This window comes from Delphinapterus leucas, chromosome 15, assembly GCF_059928025.1.
Source record: "Delphinapterus leucas isolate spDelLeu-1000000601 "Yukka" chromosome 15, BTC_Dleu_Yukka2, whole genome shotgun sequence".
Lineage (NCBI taxonomy): Eukaryota > Metazoa > Chordata > Mammalia > Artiodactyla > Monodontidae > Delphinapterus > Delphinapterus leucas.
The window spans coordinates 74,804,203-74,823,019 of record NC_143143.1 but is presented as its reverse complement, the minus strand read 5'-3'; the positions used below and the strand labels follow the sequence as shown (position 1 = coordinate 74,823,019).

Here is an 18,817-nt window from a genome sequence, read left to right as displayed (position 1 = left end):
TGGGTTCCTATCAACCCACAGATGCCAGAACCAAGACGCCTGTTCTTGCCTTTCACATAAAAGCTCAAAAGAGGAGTTCAGTCCAAAAGCAATAAAAATCGTAGAACTCATTTGACAAAATGAAATACTACCATTGTACGTTCACTGCTCACCGTAAGCCCAGCTACTTCTAAACATTTCTGTTTTTAGCAATTCTGCTGATTACCTTTATAACTCTAAATAACATACCTTTACTTATTGATTTGCCAACTTTAAACGATATCTTTTGACTGGGCAATGGGAAAGATGAGGGTTTAGCTCATGGTAAATCTCCCCCATTTCTCCAGAATTTTATATTTTTCACATATATGAACCCCTCTATTTCCAATTCCCATCAGCACTGGATATTTCCTCTTGGCTAAAACAGCAAACCCAATATGGAAAATATGGACATTGGTGTCCCTACCTGTTCCCACTACCTCCTCGCCTCTTGAAGAGCTGAGCTTTAGCCTCACTTTTGCATTGTCAATGTGGATAAACTGGTTTGTGCATTGGGTTTTATAATTGTACTTAAGACTTCTGTGCTCTGTCTATATGTTGATTTTAAAAGTTGGTGAGCAGTATAGAGCATTTATGTACATCTTGTGATTACTGTTCACTGCAGAGCAAAGTAATGTGCTAGGATTTCACTTCCTTCTCTATGTATCTAATGTCATAACTCCAGAGCCACTTTAAGGAGACTGTTCCTACCACCAAGGTCATGTGTATTCTCCTTTCTTATACTCCATCCTGATTAAAATCGTGCCATATCTCAGTTTGTTCATAGGAATCACGCCTGTCTGGAATAACTTTCTGTTTTTGCTGGAGCTTATTAATTGCTTTAATTCTTTTCTTGTTTCCAATAACATGCCTTCAGTAGAATTGCAAATTCAGCTACATCCTCTGTATCAAAGATGTTCTTCCTCTGTGACAGAATGTTCCAATGTGGACTGGATCATCTTCAGGCTTGTTACATAGCTAGCATCCTGAGACTTCCCTTTACTGCATTTCTGGGTCAGATCCACTGTTTTCTGGATCCCAAGTCTCTTTCTTGGTTTTCTTCCTTGTTTTGCTTGAGTACATCCTTAAGTTGCTTCTTCTGAAAGGAGCATGGAAAGTAACCTTCCTGCATTTTTGCTAATCTGATCATGTCTTTATTTTGCTCTAAGGTTCCTCTGGGTGCAGAATTCCAATTGGAAAATAATGCCCTCTAGATCTTTGAAAGAATCTATCTTGTGTCAAGCATGATTAATGAGAAGTCTGATGTTTCACATGATCCTCAGTTCTTTACAGGTTTTACTTTTTTTCTCTTTGGATTTTTTAGGCTCTTTTCTTTATACTTGGCATCCTCAAATCCCATGAGGATATATCTAGGTGTTGTCTTTTTTCATTCATACTGTTCAGCACTCAAACATTTCTCAAGCCTATTTCTTTAAATAATGTCCTCCAATCTTTCCCATTGTTACATCTTTCTGGAATTCCCAATAGACAAATTAGATCTTTTGGATTGATATTGCTTATCTTTTAAAAACAGTGTTCTGTAATTTGGTCTTTTTGATCTATGTTCTCAGAGATTTCTTTAACTTTCTCTTCCAACCCTTCTATGAAACTTTTTTAAAAAAAATTTTATTTATTTATTTTTGGCTGTGTTCGGTCTTCGTTTCTGTGCGTGGGCTTTCTCTAGTTGCGGCGAGCGGGGGCCACTCTTCATTGCAGTGCGCGGGCCTCTCACTGACGCGGCCTCTCTTGTTGTGGAGCACAAGCTCCAGATGCACAGGCTCAGTAGTTGTGGCTCACGGGCCCAGTTGCTCCACGGCATGTGGGATCTTCCCAGACCAGGGCTCGAACCCGTGTCCCCTGCACTGGCAGGCAGATTCTCAACCACTGCACCATCAGGGAAGCCCACCCTTCTATGAAACTTTTGATTCTCACTATCATTTAAAAATTTACAGTAGCTTTTACTTTGTCTCTGAGTGTTCCTTTCCCAATAGCCTGCACTTCTTTTTTTGTGGATACAAGACCTCCTTGAATCTTTATAAGAAAACCAATCAGAATTTTTCTAAGATCTTTTCTGTTTCTTAAATTACCTCTCATAGTTTATCCTATTCATTTATCTTGGCCTCAATTTTTTATATGCCGGTTTTCATAATTTTTTCTGGTGATCATTATTTTTAAAAACAAAAGGCCTGCGTGATCATTTATGTAGCTGGTGCTGGGGGCAACAAAGGCACCTACTCAGTCTACCATCTTGAATGGACCACCTTGGAAAACTCTTTGGGGGGTCAGTGGTTGTATTTACACATTTGTAATGCCTTTGAAAGTAAAGAGAAAGGTAGTATCTAGAAGGAAAAAGGTCAACTAATACAGGTTTTCAAAACAATTAGTAGACTTGAATATTATTTTGTGAATTTTTTTTTTTTGCCTCATGTGTCCATCTTGGCATCTCCCAATTCACGCCACTGGCCCAACTCCTTGCCAAAGTCCATTTTTACATGGAAATGATTCATTTAAGATAATTAGACAGCCATAAGTTTTTACTTATTCATTCAGAAACAATTTTTAGTGAATATTATTTTGTGAATTTTTCGATCTTTTACATTTATGTGTATGTGAATGCTGGGTCATGATAATAAGTAGTGTTCTTATTATGGGTCATGGTAAAAAAAAAAGTTTGAAAACCACTGTTTTTGAAGAGAGCCTTTGGGGTTTAAATATGCTAAGTCCTAATTCATCTGAACTAACTAGGCTGGATCAGTTAAACTTAGAAATTTTGGTAAGAGAACTCTTTAAAAAATCAAGTAATTTCAAATTTAATGCAGACTCCTTAATTTACTGACTATGTCCTCTCTGAAGAGGGTCTGTCCCTCTTCCCCACTAGTCCCCCATTCTATCTCTCTGTGTTAGATTCTCAGTGGGTATACTGTTCCCGGTGGACACTCTGCTCGTGACCCTAACTCTTTAGCCCACCAGGGTTTGGGCCAGGGGTGAGCCCCTAACCGCAGCTGGGTCAGAGGCCTTTCCTTGGGAACTCAAAATTGAGACCTGGAAAGAAATTCATTGTCTTTGGGTGGCTGTTGGTAGCAATGTGATCTGAAGGACAGGGAAGCCTAGTTTGCAGAGAGAGAGGAACAGAGGGGTGAGAGATGGAAACACGACCCAACACTTCTGCAGGACTTGGTTTTAGTCAGAAGTAGAGTGAGGGGCCTGGAGGAGAGTCATGCCCACTGAAAAGACACTACCGCTTGGGGATTCTAGTACCTACACTGTGGAACATAGGGAGAGAAGGTGTAAATGCGTTTCCTTGCCCCTCCTACCTTCTGGTTCCAATATCTTGCTGACACTTGCTGTACCCTTGGCTCTTGGGTTCTAAGAGGATCCCTGTATCCTTAAAATAAACTCTGCTTTTTCACTTAAGCCAGCTCAAGTTGGTTTCTGGCACCTGCAGTCGAGGGATTTTAACTAATACATACTCAGAATTTTCCTCCTTTCCACTTCTCTACCTAATTTCTCTCTCGTGGGCTGCAGCCATTAGCAACGGTGCCAAAGACTTAAGAGGTGTGACCCATGCGAAGCCTCTGTGCTGTTATTGAGCACGGCGGTGAAGCACAGCTCACACCTTTTCAACTGTTCCTGCCCAGTGGTACTTACTCTGGAATCAGGAAGCAGATGTTTCCAGCACAATATCACCCCATAATCCTTCCATGCCCCCCCACCCCCTTCTCAGCTTAATGGAAAAATGTCTCTCCACCCCCACTGTCCCCTACCAAGAGCAGAAACCACGTCAGGTGATTGAATACATTTTTAAAAAATATTAAAGTACGTGTTGCTCTCCAGGATTTCTATAGCTCTGCAACTTCAAGCTGGTAGAATATCCTCAGGCATCTGGGAAGGCAGAAAGCAAGCGTGATCAAGAGTGAGTACAAAAAAAAAAAACCAAAAAAAAAAAACAAAAAAAAAGAGTGAGTACATTTTCTTCTAGCCTTGTGCCAAGGCCTAATCTCCCTGAAGGGTTTGTGCCAAGTCTCCTTGGTTTTAGAAGGTGGTGGCTTTAAGAATTAGAGGAAAAGCAAGAACAGAATCCTCTGGACTGAGAAGAGTCCCATAAGCAGTGGGAATACTTGCTCTCTGGCAGGTCCCGAGGGCAGTCGAGCTCACAGAAGAGATGGCTGTGTATACCAAGTGTAGGGGACGAGTGTGATGTTCAAAATATTTAACACTTTCTAGGATGATCGGAACAGACACCAGCCATAAACAACTGCTACTGCTCTCTTAGTGAATACTGGCTGACTAGCACAGCTAGTACAGCCCTACCAGTGAATACTGGCTAAATATCAAGTGTCTTGGTATTGGCCATTTGTTGTTGGGGTCCCCAGCATCCATCTCCTTCTTAGAAGGAGCATCTCAATTTTCTTTTCCCTTTGTGTGCTATCTCGGTGAGACTCTCAATCAGGGGCATGAGGATCCAGGCCAGGCCAATGGGATGCTGCCTCCTTGGAATCGGACATCAAGTGACATGGCGCTAGAATCTCAGATATCTCGCTCTCCAGAAGGGGCCGGCACCCTGAAGGTTCCCCAGATTCCCCAGCGTGGTCTTGGTTACTGTTCTTTCTAACCTTGGTTGTATCACTTCCTCTCCATGCTGTTCCCTCCCAGTAGATCCTTTTTCGCTTAAGTAACCAGAATTGGTTTCTGTTGCTTGCAACCAAAGGATCGTAGCTAATACTCCAATGTTCTCACCCTCAACAAGGATTTCTATGCTCAACATATGGCATGGAAACCCCAGAGAACAGCTGGACTTTCAGTGACCACTGCAGGTACCGACAATGAAAAAGGCAGCAGCCACCAAGCCACAATGGACAAAAGAGGCTATGATTCTGTTTTCTGAGACCACTTGAACCCTGAGATTCTCATAGAATTCTGGGAGGGGAAAGGCCCCATTAATGCAATGGAATTTCCTACCACCCTGGTGGGTGGGGACTCAGAGTCAAAACGACGCTGATTTTAAGGAAGTGATGAAAATGGTATTTCTTAGCTTATCTGAGATTGCCAGCTGAACTTTGTAGCTGCTACATAATTTGTACAGGGTTATCAATAGGGATGTGATGATGCTGCATTTGGATATCTTGACAGTGACTCAAGCTTTGCCAATACTACCCATGTACACCCATGGCACACTCAAGCCAGCAAAATGACTGCCTTTTGCAAACAAGTACGAACTCGTGCGTGTGCCCATTTTTCTCCGTTGATAGGTAACAGTTGCTTCTGTCTGTTTTGGGGGCATCCATCTTGCCTCTGTCCCTTCTAGTGGTCTTCCCCATCTTTCATGCATGCTGTTCTTTTTTGTTTGTTTGCTTGGGAAAATGTCACTGCCTGACCGATAACTCCACACTTGCTTTATTATAATAAAGATTGGCGCATCCCTTAGACCAGTAGCTCTCAGTCTGGGCTGCACTGGAATCACCTAGGGAGCTTAAACATACTGACACCTGGGTCCCACCCCCAGGGAATCTGAAATAATTGATCTGGGCTTGAGAATGAAGGTTTCTCAAAATTCCCCAGGAGATTCTCATGTGCAGCCCAGATGGAGAACCACCGAGAAACTCAGAATTACAGAAATGATGCAAACTTATTTGAGCCAGCCTCCTGGGGCCTGGGCATCTGAATTTTAAAAAGCATCCCAGGAGATTGTACCATGTAGCCAAGGTTAAGAATCACTCTAACCCAGTGGGGAAGGTCCACTGTCCAATGTCATCTTTACTGGAGGCTCTCAAAGTGTGGTGCCCAATGCACATCAGCATTGTCTAGGAATTTGTTGGAAATGTGAATTCTCAGGCCCTGCCCCAGATCTACTGAATTGGAAACTCTGGGGGGTGGCCCCAGACGTCTGGGTTTTCGCAGGCCCCCAGGTGATGTTGTTGTGGCTCACATTTGAGAATCACCCATCTTTACCATCTCTAGGGTCACTTTTCCTAGCCTGGCCAGTCAACGGTGCTTCCGTGTGGCCAACCGAATTCTTCCCTCCTTTTCATCAAGGGCCCTTTTCTCTGTTCCTGCTCTTTGTGAACACACAGGGCCATTCTCCCCCCGATAGAACTCTGCCCGACGCCTCCTGTTCCGGCCACATGTGGAGATGACATTCACCAAGTCAGGCAGAAGCCTCTGAGTTACCTCAATCTCATTGTCGCCTGCTGGGGAGGGGTCACTGCTCCGCTTAGACCGGCCTCGGAGCTTCCCGTCAGAGGCCCGGTGCGGCCTGTCTGTGTCTCCCTCTTTTGCTGGCGTGGAAGGTCCATTGTGCGTGTTATATTCACCTGGCGTAGGAGAGGGAAGGGCAGACATATCAGAGGCTTGGCTGAGTGTGTCCTCTCACGAACTATTACACCAGAACCATCTAACTCCAAAGTGGGAGGTCCCCAAGGCAGCGGCGAAGGCAAAGATCACGTAGAATCAAAATTACTCTTGAAAGTGCCTTAAACCGCCCATTCATAATCATTCATACATCCAGCAAAGATTTACTGAGTAGGTATGGTTCCAGGCACTGGTTCCATAGCACCTAAATTCTAGAGAGAGGAGAGACACATTAGACAGACAAGTAACTATATAATACGCCAGGTGGGGACATAGGTTATAGAGAATTGACAAATAAGAGTGCAGGAGTGCTGGGAGGTTACTAATTTTTTTTGTTTGTTTGTTTTACATCTTTATTGGAGTATAACTGCTTTACAATGTTGTGTTAGTTTCTGCTGTACAATAAGGTGAATCAGCTACATGTATGCCTATATCCCCATATCCCCTCCCTCTTGTGCCTCCCTCCCACCCTCCCTATCCCACCCCTCTAGGTGGTCACACAGCACCGAGCTGATCTCCCTGTGCCATGCATAGGGGAGGCCTCATGGATAAGGGGACAGCCGAGCAGGGATCTGAGAGAAGTGAGCGCAGGGGCAGCTGGGGAGCTACAATTCCAGTGAACGGAGTTTTGTGTTTACAACTGTCTATATATCCTAAAGCCCGAGAATCCCTAGACAAACAGAAGGAAGAAAATAACACATATATATATACATATATATGCAGCTGGGCATCAAATTTTTCTACCTTTAAGAGATCCCTCCCTTGGGGTGAATGGGGCGTGTGTGGGGAGAATTCTCTAGGTTCCTATCCCTAGGCGGCTTGCTCCACTTTCTCTACTAAAAGCCAGTCATTTAAGCTTTACTTGTTAAGAAATTTGTCAACTTGAGGCTATATAGGCAAAAGCGTCCAGCACAGGGCTGGCAATTAGGAGATGTCAGTAAATGATTTAAATTGTGTTCTGGCTTGACTACACCTACATACACATGGGGATCAGTGAGAAGGTGCAGGGCCGAGGGTGGGCACCTGTGGCTTCTCATCGAGGTGGTGTTTCCGGACACAGTGTACTGAGAGGCTGCCAGGGTCCTGCCCTTGGGCAATTGTCTAATAATCCTGAATGAACAAGTGGGCAGCACTTGTTCCCAACACTCAGTTCCCAAAGCCAGCATCCAAGTTGTGTTGTTTTTTAAGCACAGAAGTTTTAAATACATCTTATTAGACTTTATCATCTTTATTTAACTAACAAGGGAACTGAGGCTTAGTGAGATGACGTAATCCTGTTGTTACCCTACAAATTAGTGGTAGAGGCAGAAGTAAAATTTGGGCCTGCCCTTGTCACTAGAGTGACAGAACCGTAAACCAGCATGGAACCTTAGAGGACGTTCCATCCCGCTCTCATCTTACAGCTGCTCGTTTTAGCTCCCAAATGTACCCTGTGGACTCCATCTCTCCTTCCATAATTGCCAGTTCTTGGATCATCGGGGGGAAAATGCTTTTGTATAAAAATGCTTGGCAATGGACTAATTTTTTTCCTACCCTGGAAGGAATATTTCCCTCCAAAACCCAAGGGACTGAATTTTTTTTTGTTTAATATTTATAAAACTGCTTAGCAGACTAAGGACATAATAAGAAAAGATGCGATTTTGAGTTGTCAGAACTGTTGGGCTGTCTCCAACTCCCCCAAATTTTTAGGATACAGCCTTAGAGATTCCCAAACATCAAACTAGCAAAGACTTTCTTTTGGAGGGTGAGGAACAGGCACTAAATAAATTCACAGATGCTTAAGAGTCATAAATAAAGTTTATCCTGATTCACTAGGTAGTTCTAAGGCTAGGGAGGCTTAGAAAACACTTGTTGGCCCCATTAAAATCCAGGCAAATATTAAAAAGAGGAGGAAACCCCAGCTACCTACAAAATGTCCCAATAAGGTGTTATGTAGAGCCAATTTATTAGGGGTGCCAAAAAAAGCAGCCCTTTCTGACCATATACATTCTTGAGAATGAAGGGTCAAAATTCAAGGCCAAAGTCAGAGGTACACATGCTAGAGCAATTTATAGGAATCTTTCTTGGAGTCATTTCCCTCTTTTTATTTCTCCCTTTTTAATGTTTTTACTTCTTTATTTTAACAACTGTGTTGAGGTATAATTGACATACAATAAACCACACATACTTAGAGCACACAGTTTGGTAAGTTTTGACATATGGTCACACCTATGAAACCATCACCACAATCAAGATAATGAACAAATCCAGCACCCAAGAGTTTCCTTGCAATTCCTTTATAGTCTCTTCCTCCTGCTACCCCCCCCAGGCAACCATGGATTTGCTTTCTTTCACTATAAATTAGTTTATATTTTTTAGAGTTTTAAACAAATGGCATCACTCGGTATGCGTGTACACACACGCACACGCGCGCACACACACACACACACACACACACACACACACTTGTCTGGCTTCTTTCAGCCAGCATAACTGTTCTGAGATTCAATCCATGTTGTCATGTATATCAATAGTTCATTCCTTTGTGTTGCTGAGTACTATTCTATTGTGTGGATGTATCACCATTTGTTCACCTATTCACCTGGGGATAGACATTTGGGTTGATTCTAGTTTTTGGCTGGACTAAATAAAGCTTTTATGAACAGTCACTCATCAGTCTTTGTATAGATATAAACTTTCTTCTTATGAGAGAGCATGATTACTAGGATATATGGTAAGTCTACGTTTGACCTTTTTTTAAAAAAAAATATTTATTTGGTTGACCAAGTGTATTTCTATATGCTAACAACAAGCAGTAGGAAATAGAATATTTTAAAATGCCATTTACAGTAACATCGAAAAATATGAAATATTTAGGGATAAATGTGACAAAAGATGTGCAATACTTGTACCCCTAAAACTACAAAACACTACTTGGAGAGGTTAAAGAAGACTTCAGTAAATGAAGAGATGTATCTCATTCACAGGTCAGAAGACTTACTATTGTTAGATACCAATTCTCTACAAATTGATCAAACACAGCCTCTGTCAACATCCCAGGCTTTTTTCTTTGTAGAAACTGCCAAGTTGATCCTGAACTTCACATGGAAGCACAAAGGACCTAGAATAGCCTTAACAACTCTGATATAGAAGAACAAAATTAGAATACTAACACTACCTGACTTTAAGACTTATTACAAAGCCGCAGTAATCAAGACAGTATGGTATTGACATAAAGATAGACTAGACCAGTAGATTAGCAGATCCGTGGACCAGCATAGAGAGTGCAGAAATAAACCACATGTATATGAATGTTTTTGACAAAGATTCAAAAGCAATAAAGGATAGTCTTCTCAACAAAAGATGCTAAAATGACTGGATATCTATATCCAGAAAAAACTGTACTTCAGTGCATACCTCACATGACATGCAAAAATTAACACAAAATAGAGCATAGACCTAAATATAAAACTTATATAAGAAAACAGGAGAAAATCTTTGTGCTTTGGGGTTAGGCAAAGGATTCTCATATATAACACTAAAAGCATGACCCAAAAGGAAAAAATATTTGATATAAATTGGACTTCATGAAAAGTCCAATTTTTGATATAAATATAAATTGGACTTCATGAAAATTTAAAACTTTTGCTCTTCAAAAGACACTATTAGGAGAATGAAAAGACAAGTCACAGTCCAGAAGAATATAATTGCAAAACATATATATGATAAAGTAAGTTGTATTAGTTAGAGGTCTCCAGGGAAATAGAAGCAGTAGGATATAGATGTAGATATAGACAGATAGATATAGATGATATAGATAGAGATTTATTATAAGAATTGACTCATGTGGCTATGGAGGCCAAGAAATCCCACAATCTGCCTTGCGCAAGCTGGAGAACCAGAAAAGCCAATATTATAATTCGGTCTGAGTCAGAAGGCCCAAGAACGGGGAGTTCCAATATCTGAGGGCAGGAGATGAATGTCCAAGCTCAAGAAGATAGAATTTGCCCTTCCTATGCCTTTTTGTTTTATTTGGGCCCTCAATAGATTGGATGCCCACCCACATTGGTTAGGGCAGCTCTTCTCTACTCAGCCTACTGATTCAAATGCTAATCTCTTCTGGAGATACCCCTCACAGACACACCCAGAAATAATGTTTTACTAGCTATCTTGGCCTCCCTTGGCCCAGTCAAGTTGACATAAAATTAACCATCCAGAATATATTTTTTTAAACTCTCAAAACCAATAATAAGAAAACAAGTAACCCAATAAAGAAATGGGCAAAGTACTTGAACAGACATTTCACCAAAGAAGACATAGGCCTGGCAAAAAAAGCACATGACTAAGGTGCTGAGTATTAGTCATCAGAGAAATGCAAATTAAATCATCAGTGAGATACTACTACATACCCCCTAGAAAGGATATAATTATAAAGACTGACCATAGCAAAGGTTGGCAAGGTTGCAGAGCAACTGGAACTCCCTTAACCCTGCTGGTGGGAATGTGAAATGGTACAACCACTTTGGAAAACAATTTAGCAGTGTCTTAAAAAGTCAAACGTAGGGACTTCCCTGGTGGTGCAGTGGATAAGACTGTGCTCCCAATGCAGGGGGCCTGGATTTGATCCCGGGTCCAGGAACTAGATCCCACATGCATGCCGCAACTAAGACTCTGCATGCCACAACTAAGGAGCCGGCGAGCCAAAACTAAGGAACCCACGAGCCACAACTAAGGAGCCCACCTGCCGCAACATCCTTGTCTTGTTTCTGGTCCTAGGGGGGTAGCTGTAGGTTTTTTGTAGCTGTCCTATTTTAGTCAGTTTAGGCTGCTATAAAAAAAAATACCATAGACTGGGTGGCTTAAACAATAGAGATTTATTTCTCACAGTTCTGGAGGCTGCAAAGTTCAAGATCAAGGCTCTGGCCAGTTTGGTTCCTGGTGAGAGTCCTCTTCTTGTTTTCAGATGGATGTCTTTTTGCTGTCTCCACACATGGTGGGGAGACAGAGAGATATCATCTCTCTTGTACCTCTTCTTATTAGGGCACTAATCCCACTTTGAGGACTCCACCCTTATGACCTAATTACTTCACAAATACCCCCACCTCCAAATACCATTACACTGGGGATTAGGTCTTCAACACATAAATTGTAGGGGGAGGGATATAAAAATTCAGTCCACTGCATGCCTTTTTCTGATAAAGGAAGTTCCTTTCTACCCCTAATTTGGAATTTTTATCAGAAACAAATGATAGATTTTGTCAAATGTTTTTCTGTGCATATGTTGAGATAATCTCTTTTTTTCTTTCAAGTTACTTAATATGGTGAATTACATTAATTTTCAAATTTTAAACCAACTTTGCATCATTAAGATAAACCCCACTTAGTCATGATATAGTATCCTTTAATATACAGTTGGGCTAATTTGCTAACATTGTGTCTAGGAATTTTGTATCTATGTTTATGAGAAATATTTGTCTGTTGTTTTCTTTTAATGTCTTTGCCTAGTTTTGGCATCAGGGTAATGCGTTCCTCATAGAATGAGTTCGGAAGTATCCCTTCCTCTTCAATTTTCCTGAAGAATTAATGTAGAACTGATATTTCTTACTTAAATGTTTGGTAGAATTAATCAGTGAAGACATTTAGGTCTGGCAATTTCTTTATGGGAACATTTTTAACAACAAAAAAAATTCAGTTTATTTAGTAGATATAGGCCTATTTCTTCTTGAACAAGCTTCAAAAGTTTTTGTCCCACAAGGAATTTCTTCATTTCATCTAAGTTGTTGACTATTGCATTGTTAGCCTTCTAATATCTGTAGGGTCTGTAGTGACGTCACCTCTCATTTTATTGGTAATTTATATCTTTTCTTTTTTCCCCATATCAGCTTGTGTAGAGTATTATCAGTTTTATTGGTCTTCTCAAAGAACCAAGTTTTGGTTTCAATGATTTTCTCTATTGGTTTTCTGTTTTCAGATTTTATTGATTTCCATTCTGATCTTTGTTATTTCCTGTCCTCTACTTACTCTGGGTGTAGTTTGCCTTTCTTTTTCTAGTTTCTTAAGGTGGAAGATAAGGTGCTTGGTTTAAAACCTTTCTTCTTTTCTAATATAGGGATTTAGTGCCACAAATTTCCCTTTAAGTACTGTGTTAGTGACATTCCATAAATTTTGATATGCTGTGTTTTCATTTTCATTAGGTTCAAAATACTTTTAAATTTACCTTTGATTTTTCCTTTGACTTGTGGTGTATTAGCCAGGGTTCTCCAGAGAAACAGAACATATGTATGTGTGTGTATATATATATATATACACACACACATATGTGTGTATGTGTGTGTGTGTGTGTGTGTGTATACTTATATATATGGAGAGTTATTATAGGAATTGACTCATGCAGTTACAGAGGCCAAAAAGTCCCACAATTTGCCACTTGCAAGCTGGAGAACCAGGAAAACTGGTGGTATAATTTGGTCTGAGTCTAAAGACCTGAGAACAAGGGGAGCCAACGGTGTAACTCCTAGTCTGAGACTGAAGGCCTGAGATCCAGGGGTGGGGGATAAGAAAGGGGCCCCCACTGATGTAAGTCTTGGCGTCCAAAGGCTTAGAACTAGAAGCCCCAATGTCTCAGGAAAAGATGAATGTCACAGCTTAATAAAAGAGAGAGAGAGATCACTCTTCCTCTGCCTTTTTGTTCTATAAGACGAGCCCTCATTGGATTTAAATGATGCCTGCCCTCATTGGTGGGGGCCACCTCCTTTACTCAGTCTACTGATTCAAATACTAGTGTTTTCTGGAGACACTCTCACAGACACACCCAGAAATAATGTTTAACCAGCTGTCTGGGCATCCCATAGCCTGGACAGTTGACACATAAAATTAACCATCACACATGGGTTATTTAGAAGTGTGCTATTTTGTTTCTGACTATTTGAGAATTTTCCGAAAATCTTCTTGCTATTTATTTCTAATTTAATTCCACTGTTTTCAGAGAACATATTTTGTATGCCTTGAAACCTTTTAAATGTAATGAGACTTCATGATTTATGGCCCAGGATATGTCTATTTTGGTAAATGTTTCATGTGCACGTGAGAAAATGTGAATTTTGCTGTTAAGTGGAGTGGCCTATTGTCTGTTACATCAAGTCTTTTCCCTCTAGTTTCCTCCCTAGAGAAAATGACTGTTAACAGTTTTTTTTGCATCCTTCCAGAAATTTCCTATGCAAATATAGGTATTAAACTATACTTATATTGAAAAAAACTCCAGGATCATATCATGCACATAGTTCTGCCATTATCATAGTTTTTCACATATCGCAATAGCTCAAAGAGAGATCCATATTAGTGAAGATATAACTAGCTTACTTATTCTTTTAAACAGATGTATAGTGCGCCAGTGGTGGATACGCCATCATTTATTTAACCTGACTCCTATTAATGGATATTTACGTTGTTTTCAGTCTTTTGCTATGGCAATGCTCAAAAAATATTCTTTTAATTTAAGTCTTTGTACCTATGTGGGAATTTACCTTTAGGATAAGTTTCTAGAAGTAGAATAACTGGGTTAAAGAGTACATGCATTTTCAATTTTGTTAGATGTTGCCAAATTGCATGAAAGAACCTTGCAAGTTTCTTCTTGAGAGATTAAAAAAAATTCCTCCTTCTACTGACTGAGGGAGAAGATCTAAGAAATTTAAAATATACTACAACTTCTTTTTAGATAATTTGTAACATACTTAAAAGCTTAATAAGAAAAAAGTCCTCAAGCAACCCCTACTGATTTGTCTTTCCTCTTGAGTAACGTCAGATGTCCAGATTTTGCCCTCTCCATCAGCAAATTGTTGGGGCTTAATGTAACTGTTAATGCATGTCATGCAGATGGTGCTGTGGCAGGGCTGGGGGCCAGGCAGGAGAAGAGCATTAGGATACCATATCCGGGCAACGCAAAGAGTGAGCATGATCTGTCGGTAAGATATAAACCTCTTGAGCCTCTGGAATTTGGAACCAACCACTCAAGCAGATCCTGGATAATTTCAAAAGTGGAGTTTTTATGGGAAATTTTAAGAAAGTGCATAAGCGTGTGTCTATGTGCGTGGGCAAACGAGTATGCTTAAATGCTGTTCCTTTATAACGGACACTGGGGAGAAGAGGCAAGAGACCTCGGTTATAGCTGACAATTATTTATGTCATTAGATTTTACGTGAGCTTGTTAGACACACAGTAAAAACCATCTCAACCACTTAGTGTTGAACCTTAGACCAGGGGATAGATGAAGAACAGGGGGAAACAATAAAGAAAAATTTCAATGACACAACGAGCCTTTATGTTCACTCCTGATGGGGAACAAAAACGACCTTCCCACATGACCCAAATTCTTGGGAAGTAAGTCTTTGGAATCCAGTTCACCATCAAATTATAGATAGATAGTAGCATCTATTGGAAGATTTCCTGCTTATATTTCATTTCTGAAACCAGTGTGTCGAGGCCACATTGTGAAAAGCAGGATGGGCAAAGATAATTCAGGATTATGACAAAGAAAAGTTTGTTACACTTCATACTCTTCCAAGGAAGCAATTTGGAAATTGGAATGTGGGTATTAGGCATTTATTCTATACTCTGGGATGAGGTCACAATGACCAAAATCAATGCTCAAACCCTAAACGTCCTTCAAAGTTGACTTAAAAATGCTTGGCCACATTGTCTCCATTTGTCACCAAACCAATATTATCGAACTCACCCCAACTGATGGAAAATACAAGGGCTAAAAGCAACAGCTGCACCAAGAACTTCAGGAACAAAGAGGTGAGTCTTCACTATTGTTCTTCCTCTAGCCATCAACCAATAAATATTTATTGAATGAACATTCACAAACCATCATGCTCGTTCAGCTTCTACAAAGCCCCGGAAACAGGAGGTTTCAGAAAAGAAGAATAAAATGCAATGATATCTACTATCATTGGATGTTCTAATTTATGGCTGTCATGTTATTTAGTGGTGATGAGCCTAAATCATCTCATAAAAGAGAAGACATGTGCATAGCAGATTTACGGAACGAATGAATGAATCCGTAGGCTGGCGAGTTAGTCGCACAGTGATGTACATCACCAAGGGGCCTGGATGTGGAGTCGTGTGTACCCTGTCTGAACGGCGCAGACATTACTCAGCTCCAGACAAGCATTGTGACTTAATAATGTGGACCTAGGGTGACCAGATCGTCTTTCAAGAGAAGGCAGACATTAGAATTTTTAGGTAAAAATCTGTAACTTTTAAACATGGGTGCAATTAAATACACACACACACACACACACACACACACACACACACAAAGAAAAGCCAACAAAAGATGAAGTTAGCTCTTGGGTGACCGGTTCATTACAACTGGGACCTATGTCCAGTCCATCCTTCATATAAGAGCTCAGACCACAGCCAGGAATGACCACATGACAGTGACTGTACTTACCGCCAAGCGACTCAGAACTCTGGCTGGGGACGTTGTGAGGTTCCTCCTGCAGGACGTAGGTGGACGTGGAGAGGGGAGAGGAGCAGATGCTGCCGGCCGGGACGTACGGAGGGCTGTAGGACGAGCTGTAATACTGGGAGTACTGGCTCTGTGGGAAGCCGGGGTAGGAAGGATAGTCCTGGAGAGGGAAACCCACGAGGAAGGCTGTCAGGCTGATGGGGGTAAGGGGCCCCCCGGGCTGGGTCTCTTGTGTCTCCCCACTATTACAATAAAAGCTCTATGAGGGCTTTTATAAAAATAAAAGCTCTAGGGGCTCTTTATAGAATAAAAGCTCTAGGGGCTTTCCCTAGCAGCAGACCTCCAAGACAAGGATTCAAGTGCAAGTAGTGGATTTGGGGCGTGAAGGAGAGACCAGTTGGGGAGTGGGGAAGCGAGACAGCAAAGGGGAGAAGCGAAGGCAGCCAGCACAGGGGCTTCTCCAGTGGGAACTGGAGCTGAATTCTACCAGGGAGATGCTAGGGTGGTAGAAAACACATCTCAGAAAGATCTCTCCCAAGGGGCAAGGGAGCTGGGGTATTTATATACCAAGTCCAGCCAGTCTTTGCTTGAGAGCTGCTCCCAGGGAACACTTAATTCCCTGGCACTTCCTGCCTGCTGTATACATTGGTTCCAGAAAACACCCTTGGGCCCAGGGGTGCAGAGCCTGACAGCTAGAGGTCAACAGGTGCACCCTGAGGGACATGAACGTGGCCCTGACAGCATCCGTCTTGGTCACAGCTGTGCTGGGCACGTATGGGCACTCAATAAATACTGGAAAAATTAGTGAACAAATGAATGAGTAATAAAGACCACATACACATACCCCGGAGACTAGGTGACATTTTAGGCTCACGGTGGGGGAGGGGGTGTTGTGCAAACACAGTAGCGCCTACACAGCATTAGGGATCCAGAATCTCCTATGAGGGAGTCCTGGAGATGAAATCGAAGAATGCCAATCTTCTTTATCAAGCTTTGCTTAAACCGACCACATCGTCCAACTCTCCGACAACAGTCATTGTTTCAAATGTTCAGCCCCACCACAGAGCAGTGCTTCTCCACCCTGCAAGCAGCTCACGGAAGGTTCTTACAGGAAAGGTGCACCAATAGTGCACAGAGTTCCCGTCCACCTTTAGTGGGTCAATTCTTAATTCACTCTCTAAGTGAAACCAAGAGACCCAGGCTATTAGCCAGCATCCATCCATCTTCACAGTGCTGACTAAATTCAATCTAACAAGGATTTATAAAGCTCCCACTCTGTGTCGGGCACTCGACACTGGGACGCAGAGGCGAAGAAGATATAATTTCACCCTGGAGAAGCTTGGGGTCTGGTGAAAGACCACAGGTTATTGCATCCATCCATCCCAGATTCAACAGTCAATGGGTGTCTTAGACTCAGATCAAGATGGAACATATAACGCAGTCCATGTCATCTTGGAAATCTGCCAGCAATTCCAATTTCTCTGCCTTTACACTGTATCTTTCCAATGGCTGTTGGTACAGTCTGGCCCCTGTGTTCTCCAAATCCAGGGAATCAGAGACACGGTTTCTGGTAGGGCTCATAGGTACAAGGGGGCTCTCTGTGTACCTGGATTTAAGGAGACTATTTAAGGGTGGGGAGCTCTGCCTACCTGGTGCACAGTTCCAAAGCCAGCTGCGTTGGTCAGTCCATTTGCTCCTTGATAGATCCCTGCTGTGCCTGCAGGAAGGAGGGACAGATGAGGTTTTTTACAGTCAGAGAGAGACATGGAGGAGAAAGACACAGCAGAAAGGTGGGGTCTTTGAGGTCCTCCGACAGGTTGGGATGCAACCTGTGACTCTGGCAACCTCTCTGAACCTCAGTTCTCTCAACGAATTAATGAACAACGTGAATAATATTTTAATTAATAATAAATTAATAATATTAATGAATAAAATATAAATAACACCTTCAAAGGATTCTGGTGAGAAATAAATGAGAGTGCACCCAACACAGTTTCTGGTACTCGATAATTATGTTTTAAAACTTGTTTATTTAAAAAAATTGTAAATGTACATAACATGAAATTTACCCTTTTAACCATTTTTTAAAAAAATTGAACTATAGTTAATTTACAATGTTGTGTTAGTTTTAGGTGTACAGCAAAATGATTCAGTTATACATATATGTATCTATTCTTTTTCAGATTCTTTTCCATTATAGCTTATTACAAGATGTTGGATATAGTTCCCTGTGCTGTACAGTAGGACCTTGCTGTTTGTCTATTTTTTATCATTTTAACCACTTTTAAGTGTATTAAGTGGCATTAAGTACATTCACGACGTTGTGCAACCGTCACCACCATCCATCTCGAGAACCTTTTCCATCTGGCAAAACTACAACCATGTGCCCATTAAACAGTAAGTCCCATCTTACCCCCTCCCCTCAGCCCCTAGCAACCACCATTCTACTTGCTGTCTCTATGAATCTGGCTACCCTAGGGAACTCATATAAGTGAAGTCATACAGTATCTATCCTTTTGTGACTGGCTTATTTTACTTTGTATAATGTCTTCAAGGTTCATCCATGTTACAGCATGTGTCAGAATTTCCTTCCTTTTTAAGGCTGAATAGTATTTCATAGTGTATATACATCCCATTTTTATCCATTCATCTGCTGATGGCCACTGGTTTGCTCTTACCTTTTTGCCGTTGTGAATAATGTTGCTATGAACACAAGTATACAAATGTCTCTTTGAGACCCTGCCTTCAGTTCTTTGGGGTATATACGCAGAAGTAGAATTGCTGGGTCATTTGGCAATTCTATTTTTAACTTTTTGAGGGCCCGCCATGCTGTTTTTCCACAGCGGTTGCATCATTTTACATTCCCCCCAGCAGTGAGCAAGGGTTCTAATTTCTCCACATCCTTGCCAACACTTATTTTCTGTTTTTTTTTAATTGTAGCCATTCTAAAGAATGTAAGGTGGTAATAATTATGTTTTGAATTAAATGAATGAGTGTAAT

At 41.3% G+C, this 18,817-nt stretch overlaps 1 protein-coding gene across 10 annotated transcripts in view; it reads right to left on the bottom strand.

The window, feature by feature from the left end:
* EYA2 (EYA transcriptional coactivator and phosphatase 2) overlaps nucleotides 1-18,817 on the bottom strand; it is a 254,907-nt gene that overhangs the window by 73,530 nt on the left and 162,560 nt on the right. For all 10 annotated transcript variants that reach the window (XM_089897015.1, XM_022564975.3, XM_089897017.1 and 7 more), the window contains 3 exons: nucleotides 17,467-17,534; nucleotides 15,800-15,977; nucleotides 6,187-6,329 (listed from right to left, as the gene is read on the bottom strand). In XM_089897015.1, coding sequence (XP_089753141.1) covers nucleotides 6,187-6,329; nucleotides 15,800-15,977; nucleotides 17,467-17,534 — 389 coding nt within the window. The remainder of the gene's footprint in view (nucleotides 1-6,186; nucleotides 6,330-15,799; nucleotides 15,978-17,466; nucleotides 17,535-18,817) is intronic.